This window comes from Melanostigma gelatinosum, assembly GCF_949748355.1.
Source record: "Melanostigma gelatinosum genome assembly, chromosome: 23".
Taxonomy (NCBI): Eukaryota; Metazoa; Chordata; class Actinopteri; order Perciformes; family Zoarcidae; genus Melanostigma; species Melanostigma gelatinosum.
This window is the reverse complement of record NC_136656.1, coordinates 3,842,651-3,868,423: the sequence shown is the minus strand read 5'-3', so window position 1 is coordinate 3,868,423 and position 25,773 is coordinate 3,842,651. Positions and strand designations below refer to the sequence as shown.

At 42.3% G+C, this 25,773-nt stretch overlaps 3 protein-coding genes, 1 long non-coding RNA gene and 1 pseudogene across 5 annotated transcripts; all 5 read left to right on the top strand.

Annotated features, from left to right (window-relative positions):
- The first annotated feature begins 707 nt into the window (after nt 1-707).
- Nucleotides 708-2,920, top strand: LOC306796576 (butyrophilin subfamily 1 member A1-like). Its single transcript, XM_079295593.1, has 5 exons — nt 708-824; nt 932-1,162; nt 1,387-1,534; nt 1,617-1,643; nt 1,738-2,920. Exons 1-5 carry the CDS (start codon nt 765-767, stop codon nt 2,289-2,291), a joined length of 1,020 nt encoding a protein of 339 aa, XP_079151719.1. The 5' UTR covers nt 708-764; the 3' UTR covers nt 2,292-2,920.
- A 68-nt stretch (nt 2,921-2,988) lies between these two features.
- On the top strand, nt 2,989-4,755 carry LOC306796773 (nuclear factor 7, ovary-like; annotated as a pseudogene). Its single transcript has 2 exons — nt 2,989-3,057; nt 3,999-4,755. The product of its transcript is annotated as a nuclear factor 7, ovary-like (transcript).
- A 1,229-nt stretch (nt 4,756-5,984) lies between these two features.
- On the top strand, nt 5,985-9,837 carry LOC306796579 (E3 ubiquitin-protein ligase TRIM47-like). The gene is made up of 4 exons (XM_079295596.1): nt 5,985-6,068; nt 7,074-7,692; nt 8,852-9,079; nt 9,197-9,837. The coding sequence occupies exons 2-4, from the start codon at nt 7,135-7,137 to the stop codon at nt 9,242-9,244; spliced, it is 834 nt and encodes a 277-aa protein (XP_079151722.1). The 5' UTR covers nt 5,985-6,068; nt 7,074-7,134; the 3' UTR covers nt 9,245-9,837.
- A 480-nt stretch (nt 9,838-10,317) lies between these two features.
- Nucleotides 10,318-21,000, top strand: LOC306796772 (uncharacterized protein). Its single transcript, XM_079295841.1, has 19 exons — nt 10,318-10,362; nt 11,365-11,942; nt 12,077-12,172; nt 12,660-12,893; nt 13,017-13,164; nt 13,245-13,271; nt 13,354-13,879; nt 14,769-14,905; nt 16,687-16,760; nt 16,940-17,116; nt 17,197-17,284; nt 17,369-17,457; nt 17,608-17,700; nt 18,215-18,310; nt 18,395-18,498; nt 18,580-18,688; nt 18,888-19,032; nt 19,110-19,136; nt 19,580-21,000. Exons 2-19 carry the CDS (start codon nt 11,367-11,369, stop codon nt 20,125-20,127), a joined length of 3,294 nt encoding a protein of 1,097 aa, XP_079151967.1. The 5' UTR covers nt 10,318-10,362; nt 11,365-11,366; the 3' UTR covers nt 20,128-21,000.
- A 719-nt stretch (nt 21,001-21,719) lies between these two features.
- On the top strand, nt 21,720-23,368 carry LOC306796680. Its single transcript, XR_013773065.1, has 3 exons — nt 21,720-21,861; nt 22,262-22,445; nt 22,667-23,368. It is a non-coding gene; the product is annotated as an uncharacterized lncRNA (long non-coding RNA).
- Nucleotides 23,369-25,773: the final 2,405 nt, after the last annotated feature.

The window sequence follows — 25,773 nt, the reverse complement described above, 5'->3', positions numbered from 1 at the left end:
AGCGTTGGATTGTTTATGATGCCATAATTACAGCGCGTGATCGTGCGTGTGAGAGACAGTTTAGGCCTCTGGGATATACAGAAGAACTACAAAGAGTCATGTGAGTAATCTTTACGATAAATTGAGCAGTTTTTGGTTTTTGTTTTGCTTTCCTCACAAGAAGGTGACGCAAGATTAAGATGTGCATGTGGATTCATGTGAAGATGACTCATCGGGCAGGTCGGGATTCGCTTTGTAGACGGCCTTAAAATAGACGTGATTCAGAAGACTTCTCAAACCTTTTGACCCCATGTGGTGTGTGGAGTCTTTTCAAGCGGAAATGAAGAATATTGTCAAACAGAACTTGTCTTTTAAAAGTATTTATTCTCTGGCCAGAGAAGAGGCACAGTTACAAATAGTCACTCGGACTCTGTGTGCGCTACGGAAGTAAAAATCACAGGGATAATAGTGAACAAGGGTTGGGGCCTTAATTGAATTCAATTTAATTTCAAAGACATTTTAATAAACCACAATTTTCCTGTGAAAGAAAGTTTGACAACTTTATTTTCTATTTGGAGGATTATAGGCAGCGCATGGGCCGTTGTCTGATATTCATATCAGAAAGCTCCACTGGACTTGCCGCATGCTTTTGACCCTAAAACCAGGACTAGAATGATGACTGTAAAAGCAAAGATTAGCATGTGTATGCCTGTCATCGGCCTTGTGTGAATGTGAATGATGTTGTGCAGGCGCAGCTGAAGAAGACAGAAATAGACGTCCAGCAGATGATCCAGGACAGAGTGAAGAAGGTGGAGGAGATCAAACACTCTCTGGAACAAAACCAAGTGAGTCACTGTTGTCACGGAGCTTACCGGTACACTAGAAGTCTAATACCACCAACAAATACATTCATATGATTATTCAACACGGTATTTTGACTGAATTGATTAAGGCCAGCGCTCGGAGAGAGGTGGAGGAAAGCACGCAGGTGGCCTCGGAGCTGGTGAGCTCCATCCAGAAGACCCAGGCCGAGCTGGTTTTGGCGATAGAGGAGAAGCAGCGGCGGACGGAGAGGTGGGCCGAAGGCCTCGTCGCTGCACTGCAGCAGGAGATCGCTGAGCTGAAGAGGAGGAACACCGACTTGGAAAACGTGGCTCGGACCGACCACATTCACTTCTTGAAGGTGAGAGAGCGCTTTGATTTTAAATAATCAATTTCAGATTCCAATCCAGCCATGATTGAGATGTTTGGGACCACTAACGTCTACATCGGTTCCATTCTAGCTTTTCAATGCAGAGGAGAGTGACTGCTTGTAGTTGTGTTTACCTTCACTTACAAAATGTGCTCTTTTTTTAAATAAAAGTGTGGACATGCCGTTGTCATGTCTTGTGCTCCATCTCTCCATAGAGCTTCCCAGCCCTTAGCACTCCTCCGTCTGTCAAAGACTGGTCTGAGACCAGCGTTCCCACTGACATGTGTGTCGGCATGATCCGGAGATCAATGGCCAAACTGGAGGCTACGCTCCACGAAATGATCGGCAAACTGGCTGAAAGTGGTATGACTTCAATTATATCATTCCAATATATATTTGATACGTTTTCAGTTTGATTTTGTTTATTTTGTTGTTTCTTTGACAGAGATCAAGAAGATCCTGAAATATACAGGTAAACCTTTGTTTTTTGCATTTGGTTTGATATCTTTATCATCTTGAAACTCTTCCACAAACTAAATCCCTCGTCGTGTCTCGTGTCTCTGCAGTGGACGTCACTCTGGACCCTGACTCAGCCAACCCCTGGTTGCAGCTTTCTCAGGACAGACGTCAGGTGAGACACCTGGGCGCATGGCAGGACCTCCCGGACCACCCCGAGCGCTTCGACACAGTGGTCATCGTCATGGGCCGCGAGGGCTTCACCTCGGGGAGGCATTACTGGGAGGTCCAGGTGGGGGACAAGGACGACTGGTACATGGGCGTGGCCAGGTCTTCTGTCAACAGGAAGGGCCGGATCTCTGTAAGCACTACGCAGGGCTACTGGGCTCTGGCCATGAAGAAAGGCCAGGGGTACCGGGCGTCAACTTCCCCGCCGATACTGCTCCCCCTCGACCCCAAGCCCAAGCGAGTGGGCGTGTACGTGGACTACGAGGAGGGGCAAGTGGCCTTTTACGACGTGAAGGCTTGGACCCACATTTACACTTTCAAAGATACATTCAGGGAGAAGATCTTGCCCTTTTTCTACCTGTACTGCTGCGACAAAGCCTCCGATACCATCGCGATTAGTCCGGTGAATGCGAAAAGTGTGATCAAGCAAAGCTAAGGACAAGTTCCACAGTACAAAAGAAAAACACTCATGAAAGTAAAACATGTTTTCTGTTTCTTCTAATGTTTTGTATATTTATTGTCTGTATGGTAGTTCAACATATTAATGGTGCAGTTAATATATTCAGATCAGCTCTTGGAAGCTTTTAAGTTTTTTGGGGAAAAATGCGTATCGACTTTCTTGCCGAGGTGAAGATACGATCGTTTCCACTCTCATGCCTGTTCCTAAATATAAAGCTAGAACTAGCAGGCGGTTAGCTTAGCATAAATGTTTGGTGTGTTATGATCAAGAATTTTTTTTGTATGGATTTAACAAACATGATATAATGTGTTAATTAGTGAATTTATGAGGTGCTAGTAGGCAAATTAACCGCTGGACAGAGCCAGGCTAGCCGCTAACTGTTTCTAGTCTTTATGCTAAGCTAACCGTATTTACCATGCAGACGTTAGTGGGTTTAGTCTTCTCTAATATCTCTCAGCAAGATAAGAATTCCCTGAAATGAACTATTCCTCTCGATCTCTGATTTCATGATTGCATGTTGATATTCAGTGAAGTGTGATTAATGCTGCAAAGGTTGTACGCTGACGAGTGCGTTCATGATTCAGAACAATAAATGAACTCAAATTGCCAAATGTCACTATTTCAGGCTTCATGGACTTTTGGGAAACACTGTAAGTTTCATTTCAGTAAAATGATGTCACTTGGCTCCACCCGCTACAGCAGGTGGAGCTTCTCGGCAATCGAGCTCGAGACGATGATGAGCGTTGGATTGTTTATGATGCCATAATTACAGCGCGTGATCGTGCGTGTGAGAGACAGTTTAGGCCTCTGGGATATACAGAAGAACTACAAAGAGTCATGTGAGTAATCTTTACGATAAATTGAGCAGTTTTTGGTTTTTGTTTTGCTTTCCTCACAAGAAGGTGACGCAAGATTAAGGTGTGCATGTGTATTCATGTGAAGATGACTCATCGGGCAGGTCGGGATTCGCTTTGTAGACGGCCTTAAAATAGACGTGATTCAGAAGACTTCTCAAACCTTTTGACCCCTGTTGTGTGTGGAGTCTTTTCAAGCGGAAATGAAGAATATTGTCAAACAGAACTTGTCTTTTAAAAGTATTTATTCTCTGGCCAGAGAAGAGGCACAGTTACAAATAGTCACTCGGACTCTGTGTGCGCTACGGAAGTAAAAATCACAGAGATAATAGTGAACAAGGGTTGGGGCCGGTGTACTGGAACATCCTGTTTCAGGCTGCGCAGGCCATGATAGCAAAGTATAAGAGGTGCTTTACCTGTGTAACAACAGACACACAGACATATACGTGTTATCCTTAAGGCATAGGACATGTCGTTATCCAACAAGAGGATATGAGTGCAGGCAGTCAGCTGCTGTATATAAAACAGTTCTACTTATAAGAATATAAAATACTCATGAGAATATCAACTTTCCATGATACAAACAGCAAGATACATTTGAGCACGTATGTTAACACAAAGGATGAAGATCTCCTGAGTTCAGAGCAAAAGTACAAGACATTTTCCATTACACCTTTACATTTTACAAGTTATGACATATTCATTAAAGGAATTGTTTCATATGTTTAGGAAGTAGTCCAATTATTGATTGAAATATTTTTTTAATTAAAAAAGAAGAGTAAATACAGCCTCGTGCCTCTCATGATCAAATGTTTGTAAATCATTCCAGACTCTGCGGGCCCTGAGCACCATATCAGACACCAAGGACTGGTCCGAGATCAGGTTTTACTCAGACCTGTGCGTGCAGACGCTGAGGAGAGCCATGACTCATCTTGTCAATCTTTTCAATCAAACTTTCCAATCAAAACTGGAAACTCTGACAGACATTGTCCACTGTGGGGAAACATTTGAAGTACAACAAAACTGCGAAGCCCTCGTCTTCTGATGACTCAGAGAGGTTCCGCTGTCCCATGGTTCTAGGGGAGGAGGGCTTCACCTCTGGGCGTCACTACTGGGAAGTCGAGGTGGGCCTGAGAAACAACTGGGACGTCGGTGTCGCAAAGGAGACAGTAAACAGAAAAGAGATCATCGATGTGGAAAGAGCAAATGGCTTCTTTGCCATAGGAAAGAGGGGTTTTGATTATAGAGTTCAATGTACACGCTACACGGCCCTTCACCTGTGTCCCTGGCCAAGACATATAGGGGTCTATGTGGACTATGATGAAGGTAGAGTGTCTTTCTATGACGTGGATAGAAAGTTCCACATTCATTCTTTCACGGGAGAGTCTTTCACAGAGAAGCTGTTCCCGTACTTCTATCTGTACAGCGGCGGCAAGAAATCGGAGACTTTGGTAATTACGTCTATGGAAGATGACTCATTTTTCTTTAATCTGAGTCCTCTGCTGAACCCTGCACGCCCCGGAGGCTTTCGCGCCAATCGCGCCAATCGCGCCAATCTCGCCAATCTCGCTATAAATGCCGTATAGGGGGCGTGGCTTATCACCCAGAAAGCCGTTCAACTGTCCGCCATCAACCATGGAAAAAATAACCTCCATTTCTGCTTAGTACTTGTTGTGGAAGTCCTTGATGTCCCGGGAAACTAAACGCCGTCATGTCTGGGTTCATCGCTAATTTGCGTCAATCCAGTCTCATCGCGTCTGTGCATAGACTTTGTCTGTAATCTATCCGCGCCGCGTTTGGTGTGAACACAACATAACAAGATAAATAATAACCGACACGTTTAATTTGCTGTGAGGTCAGAGCTCACAACTCGTAGAAGATTAAACCCTTAAAGACATATTAATATTAAAGTATTGAAGTAATCTGATGGAAACAATCCGAAGAAGAAGATATGATGTCACATTTTTAAATGAAAACTTTTAAAATGAAGAAGTCTGCTGTTCTGAGGAGAGGTTTAGAAAACAGTCAATTTACAACAACAATTTTAATCGAACCAACTGGACCCCGGAGCTTCATCTTTTGTTTTATTCTGTCAGTCCTATTTTTCATGATTTGTCAATCAATTTGTTCTTAATGAGTTCACATAACAGTTTTCTCTTTCTGTTTTAAGGAGTGCTTTTTTAAAACGTTAATTGGGGTCCTGGCAAGCCCCCAGGACGACTGGAACGAGGGCTAGGAGGGAGGGAAAGATCCTGGTAATTTTATCTGAACTTTGAACTCGGAAGTCAAACTTTTTCTGCTTCATTGTGCCATTGAGCAGCTGTCAAATGAACGAGGGGCCCACATCCTCCTGTGCAGTTTTGATAGATGGCAGATGAACGTCGTTAACATTTTGCCGTGATGGTTGTTTCTTACAGTAGTTCATTCATTCGTTAGTTCTTGCGTGTTACATAAGTCCGATGATGTCATTGAAATGAATGCCAAGGACTCCTTATCAGGTGAAGGTGGAATCAACAGGTTCAATGATTGTGCAACGCTGTCAAGACACAACGAGTTGTCTCCTTTTATTTGAATATTCTCTGAACATGAAGTTTGTCCCGTTTGAATAAAGGTGAAATAAGGTATTAACTGTGTGTTTGTCTTATTGCTAAAATAAACATATTCAGTGGTTTTTGTTGCCCTTTTTTTTGGAGCTGCGGCTGATTTGTTAGGTGGGATCTTCTCACGCTCTATCAGGTGAGCATGAGTTTATGAGCACACAGGAAATGACAGATCCCAACAGGGCCAACCTCTTTCCCAGCGGGGATAGGTGTGTCTCAACCTACACAGCAACGAACCGATAGGAGTGCAACACAACACCGTTAGAGGCTCGGGACAGACAAGCTGCTGCTCCAGACAGGTATGTGAGTTTTACACTTCAATTGACTCGTTCCAGTATTCGAAAGTTTTAAACTATTTTTGACAAATGGAAGAGACAAGCTGCGTGCCGATCATGAAACGTCACATTGTTTATAGGTCGTGTATGTTATGAGTGAGTCAGTTTCTCTTCACAGCCACTTCAGACTTACACCTCAAATTATAAATCCACAGCCAAAGAGGTTTCTACAGTAAATGCTTTTACAGTATGTAACCAACCAGCCATCTTGAATGAAACTTGCAGTGTCTCGATTCTGATTGGCCACGGGATGTGCAATCGTTTGAAATTACCTGGATTACCAGGAGAGACAAGTCAGATAAAGAAAAGACAATAGTTTATTATTAACAGATGATGAGTCTTTGGCGCTTGGACTCTACGGGGAGATTTGTAATCGAGGGCCGTGTGCCCTGAGCAGCAGCAAGATGATGAAGATGATGCTTCTGTGAAGACTGGACGGCGATGGGGAGGTGGAGGGGTGCGTAACAGCAACATGAACATACTGAAGGTAGCGAGACGATCATATTTAAAGAGACAGCAGCAAGACGATAGGCTAACGGTGTCGTTGTGCTGTTGGATAAAGGACACCAGCTGATATCATGATCGACAGCTCCGAACAATGACAGCAAGAAAATGATGAGTGTGCATGGGTAAGGAGGCTGTTGCATGAGAAATAAACTACAGGCCGAAGCAAGCAAGAGTCTTCCTGACTGAACTTACGCTATTTTAATCATTCAGGTTCCAGGAGCATTCTGTGGACATACACCACATTCAGAATTTGAGTTTTTATGGGTTTTGAAAATGTAAGGCGTTACTGTACCATCAAAAACATAAAGCAACAAACTAAATATTCAAAGCAATTGGAGACAAGCCATACAGAGATCCCTGGTCAGCTGTTTTGGGATCCTGCCACCAAAGCCAAATGAATGAAGTACTGAGATTCAAATGTGCGCTAATACAAGTCTTTGTTTTCTGTACCGCTTCAAACAGCCGATGGAATACACCATCACCGGTGGATGCTGATACCACACCGAATCGGACCTGAGGTCGCATGCATGCACTTGCACACACACACACACGCAAAGACCTAATGTCAGAGCCTCCGAAGTGCTGCATCTGTCTGGATGAGTTCACCAGGCCTGCTTCCCTGCCCTGCGGACACTGCTTCTGCCTGGGATGTATCGGCGAATACTGGAGGATCCACGGGGCCTGTCAGTGCCCACTCTGCAAGGCCTTTTTCCCCACAAGGCCGCAGCTCAAAACAGCCCAAACCGGCGCCCCGACCGAGGAGACCGCTGCGCCTTTGAAAGCTGGAGAGGTTCCCTGTGACCTCTGCCCGGCGAAGCACAGGGCAGTCAAGTCCTGCCTGGTGTGCCTGGCCTCGTACTGTGCCGCTCATCTGGAGCCACATTACCTGAGAGAAGACCTTGGGCGCCATCTCCTGATCAGTGTGGTGAAGAACCTGGAGGACTCTGTGTGTCGACTGCACGGGAAGCAGTTAAACAAGTTCTGTCGCAGCGATCGAACGTGCATCTGTGCCATGTGTGCCCAGACAGAACACAGAGGCCACCACATTATTTCTATCAACAGGGAAGCTACAAAGAAGAAGGTAACGTCTAATAAAACCACTACCCCGGCAAACACTAGGAGCATTTGCATATTGCTATTCAAATTTCATATTTTCTCTGCCCGAACATTGGTCATTTGCAACTCATTCAAAGTTGCAGGGTGAAGTTGATCAGAGTCTATGTAGCTTCTGAGAGGAGGAATAACACGGTGTTGCTCTCACAAATAAGAAGTTGAATTCCCAAGCAATAAAACACACCTACATCACACATACTGGCCATACTGGTCATACCAGTGTAAGCAATTGAGATATACTCTGCAGCTTAATTCCTTACAGCTAAATAACTGTGTCTCTCAAAACGCCACGAATCTACTTTGCTAGGTTTAAGCAACAATACCACGTGGTTAGGTTTAATACAAAAGATCGTGGTTTGTCTTAAAATGTACGCAGGACACGAACAGCAGTCTTCTGGGTAAAGCCAGCTGTGTTTTTTGACCCATCCCCCACATGCTGACTTCCACCCACTCCTTTGAAGCTTATTTGTGACACGTACGTCACAAGGAAACGTAATTAACGACAAAATACGTTTCCCTCGAGATGTAATTCTCAATGCACCGTCACTGTATTGGAACATCAATTGGAGGAAACCAGGCTGATGCTGCGTTCTTTAAGTCACTCCAGAATAACTTTTTCATCAACAGGTAATGCATTAAACCAATGCAGAATACTCAAAGCCTTTAAAATGCTTTTCAAAAAAAAAAGTATGTGGAATCAGTTTGCATACGTGTTGATGAGGGCGCTCAAAAGCCTGCTCAGCAAATTCTCGTCGGGGCATATTGTGTTTGACCACTTCAGTGACATGAGAGAGAAAACAACAGAATGTTGAGGGGGAAGTTTAAACAACTTTTCTATGATCGAGTAAGTTACAGCATTCAGAAAACGTCAGAAAACCACCGGCATGACAATTATTTATAGAAGCTTCATCACATTTCATCACATATTTAGACAGAAATGCCAGCGTTACAATGACAAAAGACACACGTCTTTGAGAGCAGGTCTGTTTTGAATCAGCTGCCAAAGGAAAATAAGCCCAAATGGACACCAGTGATGGGTTTGTGGTCAGGATTCTAACATGTTGACAGATCGAAGCATCAGAGACATTGAACACTGGCTTTGAATTATTATTATTTTCCCCCCACAGGTTAAACTAAAATGGAGAAGGATGAAAGTTCAGCAAGCCATTGAGGAGAGACTGAGTCGAGTTGAGGGAATCAACCTCTCTGTATGCCTCAGTGAAAAACATCCCAAAGAGGCACGGGCACAGAAAGAGCTCCTCGGACAACTGGAGGAAGAGATCTCAGAGCTGCAGAGCAGGAGCACCGAGCTGGAGCAGCTGGAGCAGACCGAAGATGACCTCCGCTTCCTCCAGGTCTGCTTCATGGTCAACCGTCAACAAATCATTCAGTGAAATCACATGTTTCAAAGAGCAATACATGTGACCTTATAAACACTGCTCTCAATGTAGTCTCTCCTCTTGTCTCGACAGACATTTCTGCACACTGCCTCGTGGACCGACACCTTCACGTTTAAATAGTTATTTCTGTGTTTGAATGACAGCAGAATTCGTTGGAAGGTGTGTTTGCTTCAAAACCAACAGTTGGGAAATATACTTCTAGACTTTCTGGTGGAGGATATAGTTTGGGACATAATCCCCCGAAAATGGCAAATTGCCTTGTTTTCACAGTGTTTTTTGTAGCGGTTAAACAAACAAGATCAAAAGTGTTAATTATTGAGCTTTACAAAGGCTGGGATTACCTTTGAACAGAGAAAAGCTATCTGCTCCCAGCGTTTCCAGTATTTATGCTAAACTATGCTAAGCTAACTGTGTGTTCTTCTAAGCCAACTCCCGCCAGAAAGCAAATAAGCGTATTCACAGATTCATTTGAATGCATTTTTTTTCACAATAATGATGTGCACTTAAAACAATGATGTGAACAGATTTAAAGGAACAGTAAACCTCAGGAACTACAGTAATTGCTTAAGTCCAGTAAGTAAAAGAAAATGCTCAATGGCCAATAACTCATTGAGAATATATTGTGTGGATGTAACTTATGCCTGAGTGGATGATGCGATTTATTTTAAGGATAATGTGAGCTTCCATGCCGGGCAGTATTTCAGTGTTTAAATGTATTTTTGATTGTCCTTTTTTAAATAAAATGTCAAAACTCAAAACACTGTATTCGTGCTGAACAATAAAGTGCATTTAAGTAAAAACAACACAAATCATACTTTTTTTGGTTTTGGTGGAGTTACACTTTGGCCTCAAATACTTTGATCCCTTTCAGTCGACCAGTCCAACATTGAGTAACAGACGGAGTTGTAAACACAAAACCTCACTTCGTCCCAGAGAAACCTTTCGGGAAGTCAATATTGGATCTGTGTGAACTTGTTCAACATGCAACACACCCTTCGGCCTGCAGACAGGTGATTTGGTTACACATTTGCTTTTGTACACGCCTCTTTGAAAACAGGAATTGACTGCCAGATCTTTTGACCAGAAACGAAACTTAACAGAGGGAGGCTGGCCCGAGGAAGGAAACACACACACACACACACACACACACACACACACACACACACACACACACACACACACAGAGAGAGACACGAGAGTGGAGACAGAAAGAGACGCGGACCATAATTAGCTGAAAGGTAACATCACACTCCACTCCATCGTATTACTTTCTTTAAAATGTTTCTCTTTTAAAGTGACAAACAGAAACATTTACGGCTTTAACCTTTTGTTTTGATTGTTTTTTACGGGTATGATTGAAATATTGTGCAATGTAATGTGCCTGTGGTTATTGTGACAGGGTTATTACTTATGACTACACTCGTGGTTTGTTCATCGCGCAAGTCCGAACACCTTAGTAGTTTTCTGCCAATGGGATCTAACACACACACACACACACACACACACACACACGGCTGGTTACCTTGACAAAATGCCAATGGGATTTTCCCACTCGATTTTGGATTATGGCAGAAAATAAGCTCTGTGGCAAACAAATGTTTAAGACACTATCACGTTTTGTTATGTAAAGTCATCTCCACAAATGAACACCACATGAACACCACTTTTATGATTTTTAAAGCCTGAATTCAATCGGCAAAGTAAAACGTTCATGATAACACGGGAGCGAGTACGAACAACGAGGCTGTAAAGGCGAACTCCTGTTTGTTTTGATGCCGCTTTGTAGTCTCATTTAGCCTCTTGTTAGCAACCACCTTTTGTATGACACTGAAAAGCTTTTCACTAGAAGGGTAGTTGCTTTTATATTATAGAACAACATATTAAAATCTGATTAGATTGTGTCAATTAACCACAGGCCTTATTTTAGGCATCTTAGGCATCTAGCCAAAAAACCCTTTAAAAAAAAACCTTGACTTGCAAAAATGCTAACTAATTTCTGTGATTAAGGAGACGTTCCTGCAGAACTTTATCAATAGCTGAGAAATAACTAATTCTTCTTGTTTGACAAAAGTTACATCGTCTCCTTGCTTTAAGTAATCAGTTATTCTTCGAACATTTCGGCAAATATTTAAGTACAACAAAATGCAAAGCAAAAGAAATCTCTAAAATGCAAGAAACAACATAATCTAAGACCTATTACATTTCCAAGTGAGTAACCTCATGATGCTCTCTTTAAGCAGACATGGCCTCCGCTCAAGCGTCACCCTGCGAGACCAACTCACTGGAGAACCACCTGAAATGCTCCATCTGCCTGGATCCATTTGTGGATCCCGTCACGACAGCTTGTGGCCACTCCTTTTGCAAGACGTGTCTGGACCTCACCTGTAAATACACTGACAAGAGGTGCCCCCTATGCAAGGAGGATCTGACGAAAACCCCACATGTTAACATAGTCCTGAGAAACATTGTCGAACAGATGACTAAAGCCCAGGAGAAAGACCCTGATGAGTACACTGGGGCTACCGGCGAAGTGGCCTGTGACATTTGCACAGAGAGAAAGCTGAAGGCCAAGAAGTCCTGTCTTGTGTGCCTTGCCTCGTATTGTTCGCCGCACCTGAAGAACCATTCCTCTGCTGAAAGGTTGAAGGGCCACAAACTGGTGGAACCCGTGAAAGACCTGGATGAAAGAGCCTGCTTGAAGCACGGACGCCCCTTGGAGCTGTACAGCAGGAAGACGGAGAGGTGCATTTGTGCACTTTGCATTGAAGAAGGTCAGGAGGAGATTGTTTCTATTGAAGGCGAATGGCACAAGAAGAAGGTGAATTAACACATGGAAGGCCCTATACGTTTCTGATTTGAGTATTGACAGCATTGTGTATTTACTGAAATAAATCATGGTATGTTGGACAAACTTAAGTTTGGATACTGACTTGCCTTTTTTGTTTACAACAGGCCAAGCTGGACAGCACGAAGACAGAGTTAAAAGAGAAAATTCTGATGAGAAAAACACGGATGGACGAGATCGATACGTCTCTAAAGAGCTGCACGGTGAGCCGCAAGACAGACGTTACTGAGCCTGGGTTGACCTGGATTGCAAAAAAACAATCGGACCTGTCCATCAAAACAGTCCGAGCAAGCTGCCAAAGAGTATGGCATTTAAATGGGACAACTAATTAGTACTTAAGAGTGTCTCACACGAAGACAGACTGTATAAAAGAAATGGACGTAGTCACCCATTGGTTTGTGGACTGCAGTTTTGAAGCCTTGAGTTTGGCCTTTTTGGCCGACGCCATCTTGGCTTTTTGCAACCAGAAGTACAACCGAATGCGGAAAAAGGACATTTTTAGGCAACCAAAATATTACAATTAACTTTCATGAACTGAAAACACTGTGAAAGGGGTTACAATTTGATTTAGATTGAGTCAAATTGTGACGAGTGTTGTGTTGTCAACATCAAAGAGCAGTTTATAAAAGAGAAAAAAGGAGGTCAAATACCAACGCTTGCCCTAACCCTTTAACCCTCCCCTATTTTCAGGACCAGCTGGAGACTGAGTGGTGGGATATTGACAATGTGTTCACAGCTGTTACTTCCATTGTGGAGGAAGCCCTAGCGACAGCTCTTAAACCACTAAAGGAGAGGAGAGAAGATGTGCAGAAAGAGGCAAAAAGCATCAAAGAGGATTTGGAAGCTGAGATCAACGGTCTTGAGAAAACCATCTCTGAGCTGGACAACATATCTGCACTTGAGGATCACATCCTTTTCCTTCAGGTAACAGAAACGTGTACACGTTCAACAGATGAAGACAAGCTGTCTGTTGAAGAGCTGCACACAACAGTCCAGCTACTCGTGGCTCGAGTGATTAGATCTCCTCTTTCTTTCTCCCTTCCTCAGGAGTACCCATCTCTTCGAAAGCTGGACAACCTCAAAGACTCAACAGGGGAAGAGCTCGACACATCACTGTCTTTTGGCACCTTGAGAAAAACCACAACAACCATGTTGGAACAAATTCAGCAGAGACTTGAGGCGCTGACCTCCACTGGTAGGAATTAATTCATGGTGGTAAACGTTAAAAGCTTGAATGTCGCCTTATTGTTCTAAGACCTTTTCTTCACTTCACAGAACTTCAGAGACTTCCAAAGTTTAGAGGTACGTGATTTCATATTTTTCTTTCAAGAAGCAGACTTTTGTGTTCAGATCTTTTATTGATTTTAAACTTTGTGATTAACAGTGGACGTGAAGCTGGACCCAACCAGCGCTCACCGGCGGCTTGTTGTCTCCGACGATGGGAAGGAAGTGAGAGACGAAGGGGAGGACCAGGAAGTAGATGACGCTCCGGAGAGGTTTGATCTGTTTGCGAGCATCCTGGGGCTCGACACGTTGTCCTCCGGGAAGTCATTCTGGGAGGTGGAGGTCAGCAACAAGACGGGGTGGGACCTGGGTGTGGCCAGAAGCGACGCAAACCGCAAGGGGAATCTCTCGCTGAAGCCAGATGACGGTTACTGGGTCATCGTACATTATGAGGAGGAAAAGTACGCAGCTATGACGGCGCCGCCAGTTGGTCTTTCCCTGAAAGAGAAACCTGAGAAGGTCGGGGTGTTTGTGGACACAGAGAAAGGTCTCGTGTCCTTCTACGATATGACGGCTGAATCGCACATCTACTCGTTTACGGAGGGTTCGTTCAGTGACGGACTCCTGCCATATTTCAGTCCACATGTAAAAAAAGATGAGAAAAACGCTGATCCTTTGATTATTCAGTGATTATTATTATACAGTGAGCAGGACATGGACATGTCGTGAAGAGTGTGTGGGCAGTCAAAACATGTTTTTTTAGAATGTGGAGTGGGAATTCGTGGGGAACCCTGTCCTTTGTGGCTCGATAATCAAGTTGGGGAAAATTTGTAGAAGATTTATTTTTTTTGGAAAGGTCTGGGTGGAACTAAAGACAAAGGTTGCGTCCAAAATTGTTGGTAATCTTATTATGAAGGTGATGGGCGACCATATACCACTGGGCATACAATGTAGCCTGATTATTGACAAAATGTGCTGTAATGAACTTGTTTTATTAAAACAATTACTGCATGTGCAAAAATTACTTTGCACATTCAGACTGTTAATACATAATATACTATGTAATTAAAAACCATAAAATATGAATGATAACTTGTTTTAGATTAAGCGAGTGACACTTACAATGCATCATAAATACACAGTAGTACAATATGTATTTTTCAGAAATGAGACATTTTGTATGAGTACTCTGACTTTTGGTACTTGAAGTATAATTTGATGCTTATATTTTGAATGCAGGACTTTTACTTGGAACAGAGATCGGATCAAAATGTGAATACATCTTCCACCATGTACTCATGAACACCATGTTACTGTATGCTGGGATGAGAATATGACCCATTGATACTTTATATATTCCAATGCTCAGGGGAATGAACACACTATAAAAACAGGAAGAGATTTATTCATTTTTCTACACTATGAATTGTTACATTTTTTAAATGATAATTTGAAATAATGATGGAAACACAACAGAGTTGGATCGGCGTTGCTCAATACGACGCGCTGTTTAGCATGTCGCGCGTGGGGCGATTAAAAGGAAATCCTTTAGGATCGGTTTGGCTGAAACGAAAGTGAAAGAGTTGAGGATGAGCAGAAGAGAGACGGATCACTCAGAGCCAGAGGAGCGTCCAGGTCAGACAGCGCGAGCCAGAGGAGCGTCCAGGTCAGACAGCGCGAGCCAGAGGAGCGTCCAGGTCAGACAGCGCGAGGTAAGCTGCTGCTGATTCTTGTTACTTTTTTATGTAACATTGTTCGTGACGTGTACCTGAACTATGATGCAATAACTCATAACAACACATGTTCTGCGACTATACGCTCCCGTTTGACAAAAAATACGTTTGTTGAAAAAGGAAATACTGTTAAAAACGTTTATGCCTTCAAGGAACGCGATTTGACTTTTAAAAAGTGTGTTTTGTTATTAGGCCAGTTTATTTAATTGTATAAATTGAAATGTTTTGAGCGATTCCCCGTACAGTCTTCATTGATGCTGTGTAAATACGTGGTGGCAGTGCATGAACAGGGAGAGGAACACGTCTGCGGTCAACCGCAGCTTTCAGGGCGTGTACAAAACACACTGTTCTTCAGCTCTTACAGGGAAACAGATAGTTATCGATGATGGAAGTTATATTTACACCTTGTTCTACCGCCGGAGTACATTTTATTAAGTCGAAAATATTCTATAAATGATATAAAGTGTTTCTAATTGGTTTAATGTTGTGCATTGCCAAACTTTATGTTTATAACGTTGTATCGTTTTTTTTAAAGAATTAGAATAGAGGCAATATCTTTAAAAAGTATTCTTTATACGAGTACTGTTATTATCATTATATATATATATATATAAAGTATATATAAATAATAAGACTATAAATATATATTTAATAATGGCATGGTGGTATTCCATGCTATATTGTATTGTTGTATTCTTTATTGATAGTCCATACAAACAGTTGTACACACTATGTAACACTATACATAGTTTATTTAAAATGTGTACTATTTTTACCGTTGTGCTTGATTAACTTCATGATACTGATCTGTAATAAATAATCCCAGATATACAGTACAGGTGCCACCTTTAGTTTATCTCTGCATGTTTGTTTGTTTTCACTCATCCGTATCTTCCTCGCTGCTCTTCTTCCTCTGCTGCTGTCAGCAACATTTCCCCCCTCGTGTCAATGAAGTTCATCTCGTCTTATTTTATGATTTATTCCACGAGTTGATGTTGATTCAATCCCGTTTTAAGAAAAACTCCTCACGACACTGACGAGGTTTAGAAGTGATCCACATCTAACTTTCTGCAGTGAGAAGTCATTTCCTGGTCGTGTCTGGCTGTGTGTGTTTTACAGCAGGAAGTAGGTGATCCTGCACGATGACACTAGAGCGCTGCTAGAGGGCGACTAATCACCGTCTTACACGTCCAGGCTGCAGACAGTTCAGTCTGACGTCAAATAAACAATCACTGACATGAAAGTTAGAAAACAACTTCGTCAGACATTCAGTAGATCGAACATAAAAAGATACTCGTCACATCAGCATTAAAATCTACAAAAATATGATGCACCCAATTAACCTTTTGTGGGACTTCTGCAGACAAACTCAATACGTCAGACATGAGCATCCAGATTTGCCACTGCGGTTGGTCCAAAGTGACATCATACCATGGCCTGAGGACTCACCAGGGGAAGATGGGATGCACACCCATGGGAATGAGTATCCCTGAGAGTGAACAATTCAGATTTAGCATTTCTCGTCCTCAACTAACCTACCAGGGACCTCACATAAAAGTTGAAGAGCCTGTGATGAATATCTTCACCCAGCCTTTCAAATCCGGTGAGTGGCTACACGTCCGTGGTCTCTAGTTACGCATTATGTTCATCACTGATGTCTCTAATTCACCTGCTGCAAAAGAAGGAAATAATAGGAGTGACAGTAAGAGTTGAAGGCCGTCTCCCAAACCACTCTAAGGTTTTCTTCTTCTTCTTGTCAGGGAGTCAACAGAACACCTGGATGAATCACAATGACAGTGGTCAATTTGACTGGACCGGTCCAGTCAGGCCTGAGGTATATCCAGACAAACATATACATGATATGTGCTACACAACTTCAAAATCATACAATCAATTTCGGACAAATCATGTTGTCAATGTACAAAGATCGTACTGGATAATACAAACGGAATAGGATTCAATGCAATCAATGTCAATCAGAAACCCACTGTCCAATCTTCTTCTCTCTGACAGAATGTCCCCGTGTCTCCATACCTCACCAACACAGCTTTCCCAGGAACAGAAGATGAAATGATGGAGATGATCAAAGCAGTTATGCTTAAGAGTGACCCACGCTCTTTCCCCACAGTGATGGGAAGTCAAATCCTAGACGGAACCAACCGAGCGCTGGATTTCACCAGTGCTGCGCAGGTACGACACCCTTCTGTGAAAGCGAGGTTACAGTGTCGGGAAAAGTGAGTCAAGCTTTGTCTCCCGCTTTTCTCCGACAGCCGTCGCTGAGGCCGGTGTCGCAGATCTTCAGCACCCAAGTCAACCCTGCAGCCGCGGAAGTCCCAGAGAAGGAAACTAACAAATCAGGTGTGTTCCATGAGCGTAATTCAGTCACAACAGAGAGGATTCAACGCAGCTTTGTTTGACGGTGACAAACTTGTTTCTCTGCAGCGTTTCAGACTCCACCGCACTACAGCACAACGCACCAAACCATCGGCAACGCTCGTAGAGCGCTTGATTTCTCCACCAGTGCACAGCAGGTACAGCAGATTCTCTCTATTTAAAAAGAGCAAATCCAGCCTTCGTCCTGTGAATCACTTGGGTACGGATGGATTTGTATACACCCGTTGGATAGAAGGCAGTGCTCTTATCATTTGGTCCAGCTTGCACTGAGTGCTTTCATCCTTTAGGTGGGGCAACAGGTCTGTTATCTTCCAACGACCACAGCACAGGAAACAGTCAGACCAAAGGAGAGAGAGCAGGAGGATCAGAAACTACAAAAGGTACTTTTAATTATACAGTGTCTAGTTTTTAGCCAAAACTCGGGTATCCAAGCTCCATTTAATGATGAAGCATTGAATACTTGACTTCTTTCTCCACAGGGCTTGTTTCAAAGGCAATAAAGTAGTCAATGAATATTTATTACTTTACAGTCGACTGCAATTCCTCCTCTGCATTGAGGAGGTCGGTTTATGGTGTTTTTGCCGTTTACACTCTTGTCTTCTTGCTTCTTCACTTACATTTCGGAGAATAATGCAACAAACAGCATTAAACGCCTTTGCGCGAGCTCGTACCCATCTGCAGAGGCTCGCGCTACGGTGCCCCGCTTGAGTACAAACAAAGCTTCAGTTTATTCAACTTTATTTGGTATTTTATAGGTTTTAACGGCTCTAATTTAGCCTTTGATATTCAAACTTCAGCAGTTTCATTCAGCAATGCTGCCACTGTACTTGTGTGTGTGCACGTGGTCACTACAATGCGTGCATACTAATATCAGCATTATTTGTTTCATTCAAGGCGAGGCAAGACAGGATGAGGGCTGATTTACAGCAGAAAATTCAGACCAGAGAACAAAAGATGGCCGAAGTCAGATCATCTGTAAAAGCCTGCAAGGTGAGCTGCGGCAGATTATTTTGCTTTGTGATTTTTGCTTATTGACGTTTCTTTAACGTCCTCGCTGTCCGTTACTCTTTCCAGGGCGGCCTGGACGCTGAATGGCTGGAGATCAACAACGTGTTCTCCGAGGTGATGAGAGTCGTCGAGGACACGCGGCAGAAAGCCCTCCAACCTCTGGAGAAGAGGTCGGTTTAGGGATACATCGCACCGACGCCACAGGTAGGAGTCATCGACGAATACGACTAATCGCTTCGTGTTACTTTTAGGAGAAAGAGAGTGAAGAGAGAAGCGCAAGATCTGGTCCAGAAGCTGCAAAAGGAAATTGACAAACTCAAAATGACCATCGACGAGTTGGACAAAACTCCTGACTTGCAGGTGAGCATCCAAGCTTTTAGCCTTTTAAACATTTCGGCAAGTCACTGTGCTTTTACTCTGCTAGATGTCAGCGTCTGACAATATCTACATCTAGGGGAAGCTAAGACAACATTCACGGTTTGTGCTCAACAATTCTGTGTATTTTTCCACTTGTTTCGGATTCACTAAAATTGTATTATTCTCATATTTTATGATACAGGTTTCACCTCAAACAGGCCTGGGCGAAACCTGTGACTGGAAGAATGTCACTGTTGACACTTTATTCTCCTTTGGTACGCTGAGAACTATAACGTCAAACATGATGGAAGAAATTCACAAGGAACTGGATAAACTCTCCTCTGTTGGTGAGCACTGCTCAAGTTCACCAAGTTATGCATCTCATCCGGAGTCACTTGCTTTAATGGGATTTATCTTTCCACAGAACTCAAGAGGATTCCCACATTTGCAGGTGTGTGACTCAGAACATTTAATGACAATCTGACTGTTTAAACAGAAAAAAACACAGTGGTGAGGGAACGATTATGGTTTAAAAGAAAAAGTTTCAGGCATTAAAGGGTGTGAGTGCATTTGGAGATTCAATTTAATGATCAGCCTTTATGGTTACATGGCCTGTTCATGACAATTAAAAATAAAAACTGGTTTCAACCTTGCCAGGTCCTCTTCAGGATAAAAAAATGAAGTTGCACACCTGAGCCTGGCTCTTTTATACGTTCACTCAAGGTGCGTCCTAATTAGGTTATTGGGACAACAGGTGGGGGATAACGAGTGTCATTCAGGAAGCACTTCCCAAAGATTTGTTTTAGTAATTTAGAAATTGCCACAAACACAAGCATTAACATACAGTGTGTCTATTTAGTGTGATTCTATTTCCATTATTCTGCTCAACTTCAGTGGATGTAAAGCTGGATCCGACCACCGCACACCCGTGTCTTGTTCTGTCCCCCGACGGGAAGACGGTGCGAGATGGAGGAAAGACCCAGAAGGTTCCTGATGCTCCAGGGAGGTTTGACGTGTTTGGCAGCATCCTGGGAATCAACAGGTTGTCCTCTGGGAAGTCCTACTGGGAGGTGGAGGTCGGCAACAAGACGGGGTGGGACCTGGGGGTAGCGAGGCGCGACGCTACGCGCAAGGGGAAACTCTCGCTGAGCCCGGTTATCGGTTACTGGGCCATCGTGCATTACGAGGAGGAAAAGTACGCAGCTCTGACGGCGCCGCCCGCCAGCCTCTCCCTGACGGGGAAACCTCAGAAGGTCGGGGTTTTTGTGGACTACGAGGAAGGTCTCGTGTCCTTCTACCATGTGACCGCCAGATCTCACATCTACTCGTTTACGGAGTGTTCGTTCAGCGGCGAGGTTGTCCCATATTTTAGTCCACATCTTAAACAAAATGAGAAAAACACCCATCCGCTGATCATCTCTGCTGTGCAGCAGCAGCAGTAGATTGATGTGTTACTCGTGCACGACGTTTCACCAGCAACGGGTCTGAATTGGGTTTTTTTGGCCTGATCATCTGAGGTGTTGGGGGATTTATTACCTGTCCAAGTTTAGACTTTTCTTCTTTTAAACATTAATGAAGATAGTTTTTTGTGAGTGCAAAAATATATGAAATTAGTTTTTGAACCAACTAAAGATTTGATATTTTACATATTTTATGCCAAAGGATGAAAAGTATAAAAAATAGCAGACTGTAAAAGAAATGTTACTCTTGTAAAACTATAATCAGGAACATTTAAGTACTCAATGGAGAAAAATGTTATTATCATGCAATAAAGTAAAAGCAGGATTTTACTGCTGTGGTTGGTTGAGGTGGAGATTATTTTTTTACTATTTACGATCAAAGTGCAACTCTTCTTCATGGATCAATCCACTGACTATTTTTGTCAACATTCTGTGAACAGTGAGAAACTGAGCCCCATTTACGCAGAGCCGAAAGTCAACACTTCAGAATGTTTATTTTGGTCCTAAATACATAAATAAATCTTAAATCTTTATGGTCCAAACGTCAGCAGAGCTTCGCCACGCTGCTGGTGGCCCAGGCTGCATTGGGCACGTGAGAACCAGGACTGAGCGGAGCAGACGGTCAGACCCTGCTGCATTACAATGGGAGGTTTTCTAAAGGGAGGCTGATGTTGAGAAACACTTCCTATTTCGTCCACAATCACCACCAGAATTGACACGAAATTAAAGTTCGTCAGTAAAAGTAATTGGTTACATTCCACCATTAGTGTCTATGCTTCACATGAGTTCAACCATTTGGTGAAAGATTCCTTTTTTTCTCTGTATCTTCTGTTAATCTGTGTCGTGTTCATCTGTTCAACCATTGGTGCTATCATGTGGTTTCTGTTATTGATATTAAATGACTTCTGCTTTGGTCTGATTGAGTCGGTCTCTAAATATGTCAATTCGCTGGTGAAATGTAAGTTGAATCAGAGTGTTTCAAGTTGTAATCATCTAACCTGTTAAAATCACATCAATAGCCCTGTCGCCCAATTCCTCATGCCAAAATTACGCAGAAAAATGGGGTCACTTGTATGCGATGTGCTGCAAAGACGGCCACCGAACAGACCCTTGGGAGTAGCGAGGTTTGTTTAATACCTTGAAAATTACAAATAAACTAGAAAAAAGTCAGAAGACTATAATGATGTGCACCACGGTAAACATTTTGACCATGAGTTCATGGTCTGAATCACTATTTAAGACTTTCAGGACAGCATGATGTCATGATTTTGTAAATTCTGGTCCCATTTAGAGTAAAATAGACGATAAAGCAGGGGAGGCTTTAGGGCGGGCAACCTTGTGACCGACAGGTTGCTACCGCTACCAGAGCCACAGGCAGCACTGATTGCAAAAATCGCAAGACGGCGCCAGCCAAAATCCAGATCTGGGAAATTACACAAACAGTAGCTTCCTGTAAAAGTGCACTTCCTCATTTACAGAATTAGCAGTTGGTTTGTTCCGACAAATGTGTGCACAGCACCATCCTCTAGACCAGTTTGCTGGTGATTATCACAGACTTATATGGTGAAAGGGTAGTTTGCAGTACTTTGATTGGCTGTTTAAAAGGGGAGACGTATTGTTGGACTTCTATCAGAGACTTCAACATCAGCTGGCATCGATCCTCCTGCAGACTCAACACAGCAACATCTACAGTACAGAGGCTGCTGATCAGAGCAGGTGAGGAAAGCTCTTCATCAACGACACAAATGTTGTTTTGTTATTATTAGAATTCAGTAAATAATTAAAATGCTACCAAACCGATGTGACAATACAATCAGTTTTCTGTCCTGTTTGAGTGAGATGACTAACAATAAGAACATTTATGTCTTTGTACTTTCAAGTCAGGAAGGTAAATGTATTAGAGTTTATTTGTAGAGTACCTTTCTAGATCAGTAAATAATTGAAATGCTATCAAACCGATGTGACAATACAGATTCATTTACAAGAGACGTTCATTTTGCACGCAGTGATGAGTGGAGTGTGGATGCTGTGTGGACGGCACTTGACCAATTACTGGTGTATTTTAAGAGTAAGTAAAATAAGATGCTCAAAAAGTCTCATTCCTTCTCCCCTCCAGACAAGATGAACATCGTTCTCCTGATCACCGTCGCTCTGGCTCTGACCCTCGTTCGTGCAAAGAAACCTGAAGCCAACCCTCAGCCGTGTCAGAAGAACCCGAACAAAGATGCGAACAATCAATTTGTTCAGAAACACATCCTTCAAAATACATTTGACAGAAATTCATTGGATGCGTGGAAAACGTAAGTTAAAGTGTTCAGTCAATAGTTAATTAGCCACTAATTAGATTAAGATAATACATTAGATTTTCGTACTTCAGGATTTTAGAAATGATAGTCAACTGACCAACATTTCATATTGATGTCATAGAAGTTTATGACAGGGTTTTTTTGTCACACTACTGCTTTATTGACATATTTCAGAGTAATTAAACTACATTTTAAATATTGATCTCATTACACAGGTACCTAGAGGACAATGGACTCTGCAGCAGACCAGCGCAGTCCTTCTTCGAGGGTTTGGATGAGCGACGTGTCAACCAGATCTGTAATGGCAAAGGCCGCCAGTTTGACGGAAACTTGTGCATCAGTGATTCAAACATGCCGGTATATTTTCTCAAAGTCAAAAAAGATTGCAAAAATATAACGCGTAGCATTATCAGAGAAAAAGTGGTTGTGGCTTGTGATAAAATTAAAAACCAATGCCTTCCTGTCCATTTTGAGAAGTCCACCAACCAAAATCCACCCCCTGACGCTAAACGCTGCAAACCTTAGACTCCTCAGAATGGACCAAGTGTCCAAGTGTTTGACATTGGATCCCAGTAGTCAGGCCCATTATTGACCCGACAACTGAAACCTCTGTCACGCTTATCGATGAACCAAACCTTTCCGCTTACATGAAAACATTTGAATACATTATATTGTGTAGAATATTTGAGCTTGTTGATCAGAACACTTCTTGAGACGAACATTAAAAAAAGAGCATGCATGAAAGAAAATGATTCCTCTACGTTACATGGAGGAGATGAGTAACTGAGTAACAGTATGATATTAATAACATATTTATAGAGACACATTTTAAACTAAAGCTCAACAATCTAGTGTGTCTCGAGTCTTGTTAACATTTAAAAAATATAAAAGTATTGACTTAGTATATGTTAATGTAACTTAATGCCATAATGAAAAATATTCTGTTTCCCTTCAGCAGCTTTCTCGTCCCTTTTGCTTTCCAGATCGTATTATTATCGTTATTTTGGTCCAAATTGTCTGCAGAAATAAACGTATTCAACACAAACGTTGCTGAGTGTTGTCCTTCTTTATTTAAGCAAAGAATATTCAGCAGAGTTGAAGATTTTAGCTGAACGGCCGATGCTGCTTATTGACCTGACATCTAAAACCTCGTCAAGCTTATTGCTCAATGACGCCTTTCTGCTTTCATGAAACAAAACAATGAACATTGACATTTGATTTCATTCTTAAGCTACATTATATTCTTTGTTGCATATCTGAGCCTGGTCCTCGTAGCATTTCTTGAGAGGAGCATGATTAAAATAACACGGGTCATCCATGAAAGGGAATATTTCCTCTGAGTCACATGAAGGAGATGAGATACAATGAGTAACAGTGTTATATTTAACATGTTTATATTACGGTGACAACCTAGTAATAAACTGTTTCTGATTCATAATCCTCTTTTCCAAATTTATATCCATACTCCATAACTGGGATTTTTTTTGTGAAGCTGTGTCATTCCTGTTTACTTTGCTTATTATATTGTCAAAGAAATGGCTTTAAGCTGCATTATTCAATATACCGGTATTTGATGCTAACATTGAATCATGTCACTGTGCTATTAAGAAGTATGACGCAGCTTTTTCTGTCTCTTTCAGCTCATTGTTTGGGTTCAATGGCATATTTGTGTATGACAGAGAAAATGAGAAACTATCAGCTGAACAAGGCCAAATGCCTTTTGCAGGAGTGTGAAGAGACGAACAGAGCTTAGAAAGGACGCTAGAGTTCCAAGTCTGTCTTCATCATATCAACACTAAAAATGGCTCCGTTTGGGTTCTTTGATGTTCAAACAATGCAAAGAAGAGAAGACAATGAACATGTTGGATGCCAGACCAAAGCTTGTTGTTGATCTATTTCTTTCTTCTATCAAAAAAGTTTGATTAGTTCAGAGTTTGGCATTGTAGTTAACCTGTGACTGATGTGACCCTCTGGCTGCTTTTATGTTGTGTGACATATTACATTTTAACACCCAATTCGATAAGAGGCTTTATTATCGTACTGTTGAGATCAAAGTATGAGCGATGAGGAAATAATAGCACATTGACTGGCAAACTAACTTCAGTGTGGGGTTCAAAGTTTAGAAAGTTTAGAGCCCCTTTATTGATCGCCGATCTATTGCAACATACTGCAGCAATTAAGCTTTTACAGTCACTTCAGATCGCTCTTTCAACGCTATAAGTCAAAAATAACATTCCATTTGGCAAATTGTGGTCCATCTCAACACAAGAGAGAGGCCAACACCGATCATTGCTTGCAATGATAATTGTAAACTGGAAAAATAGTAATATTGCCATGTTAGTGCCACACTTAATCAGAACGTGAACGCTACAAGAGCACACCGGGAATCCAGGGACGAGACAAGAGACGAGGGAGCAAATGCAGCAGGACGAGGCAGACGTGGGAAACCGGGAGCAGGACAAGACAAACAGAGGGGGACAAGACAAACAATGAGCTGGCAGTGAGTGACTGAGAGACAGGCGTTTATAAAGTGACTTGAACAGGTGAGGAGAGTTGTGCTGATGAGCGAGTGCTTGATTACTGATCAGGGACAGGTGAAGGGAGTTGGACTGGTGCTGAGGGAGTGAGGAGGGTGAAGCTGAACAAGACACAGAACACACAAGGCAAAGCCTGATCGTGACAATTATTCAATAAATAATAAGCTTCATAACATCAATCTTTAAAAGGGTTTTGCGTCTACTTTTTCATCCACATTCAAAATGATCCACTTTTTTGATTCTCTTGTCATGGTCAATGGACTTGTACTTGTACAGCACTTTTCTAGTCTTCCATTCACTCGTTCACACACATTCATACACTGATGGCATCGCCTACGGGAGCAATTTGGGGTTAAGTGTCATCGACAAAGATGAGATGAGTGTCGTGATATCTGCTGCAAATGGATTTCCACAGTAAAACTCTCAGCCTTACGACATAAACAGAGGAGTCATTTTTATATCATTTATAATATTAAATCAAATTCTCTGAATTTACAATCGGAGGAACTTTCTTCTTTCTAAGCTGATTCTAAAGTGGTAAGAAATTAATAAAAAATGTAAATGTTCAACTCTGTCAGTTGATCGCTCATGTTTGGACAGCAGTATTTCATGTTTCAGCTTAGATTGTCCTTGCCCAAAGTCAGACTGCAGAACAGAGACTTAGCCAGGAAGTCGATCTTAAAATTGCTCAATCTCACCACCTTGTCCCTAGTACAGTATGATCCAAACAGATTTGGAAACAGTTTTTCTTCAACTAACATACTCAAAAATGAATGCCCCAGGTG

Bases quoted from the DNA above. Each gene is read 5' to 3' on its own strand.
- LOC306796576 (XM_079295593.1), top strand. From the start codon at position 765: ATGATCCAGGACAGAGTGAAGAAGGTGGAGGAGATCAAACACTCTCTG. The intron at 825-931 runs GTGAGTCACTGT...GAATTGATTAAG, and splicing joins ACTCTCTGGAACAAAACCAA to GCCAGCGCTCGGAGAGAGGT. The intron at 1,644-1,737 runs GTAAACCTTTGT...GTGTCTCTGCAG, and splicing joins GAAGATCCTGAAATATACAG to TGGACGTCACTCTGGACCCT.
- LOC306796579 (XM_079295596.1), top strand. From the start codon at position 7,135: ATGCATGCACTTGCACACACACACACACGCAAAGACCTAATGTCAGAG. The intron at 7,693-8,851 runs GTAACGTCTAAT...TTCCCCCCACAG, and splicing joins GGGAAGCTACAAAGAAGAAG to GTTAAACTAAAATGGAGAAG. The intron at 9,080-9,196 runs GTCTGCTTCATG...TTGTCTCGACAG, and splicing joins ATGACCTCCGCTTCCTCCAG to ACATTTCTGCACACTGCCTC.
- LOC306796772 (XM_079295841.1), top strand. From the start codon at position 11,367: ATGGCCTCCGCTCAAGCGTCACCCTGCGAGACCAACTCACTGGAGAAC. The intron at 17,458-17,607 runs GTACAGCAGATT...TTCATCCTTTAG, and splicing joins TCTCCACCAGTGCACAGCAG to GTGGGGCAACAGGTCTGTTA. The intron at 18,499-18,579 runs GTCGGTTTAGGG...TGTTACTTTTAG, and splicing joins CTCCAACCTCTGGAGAAGAG to GAGAAAGAGAGTGAAGAGAG.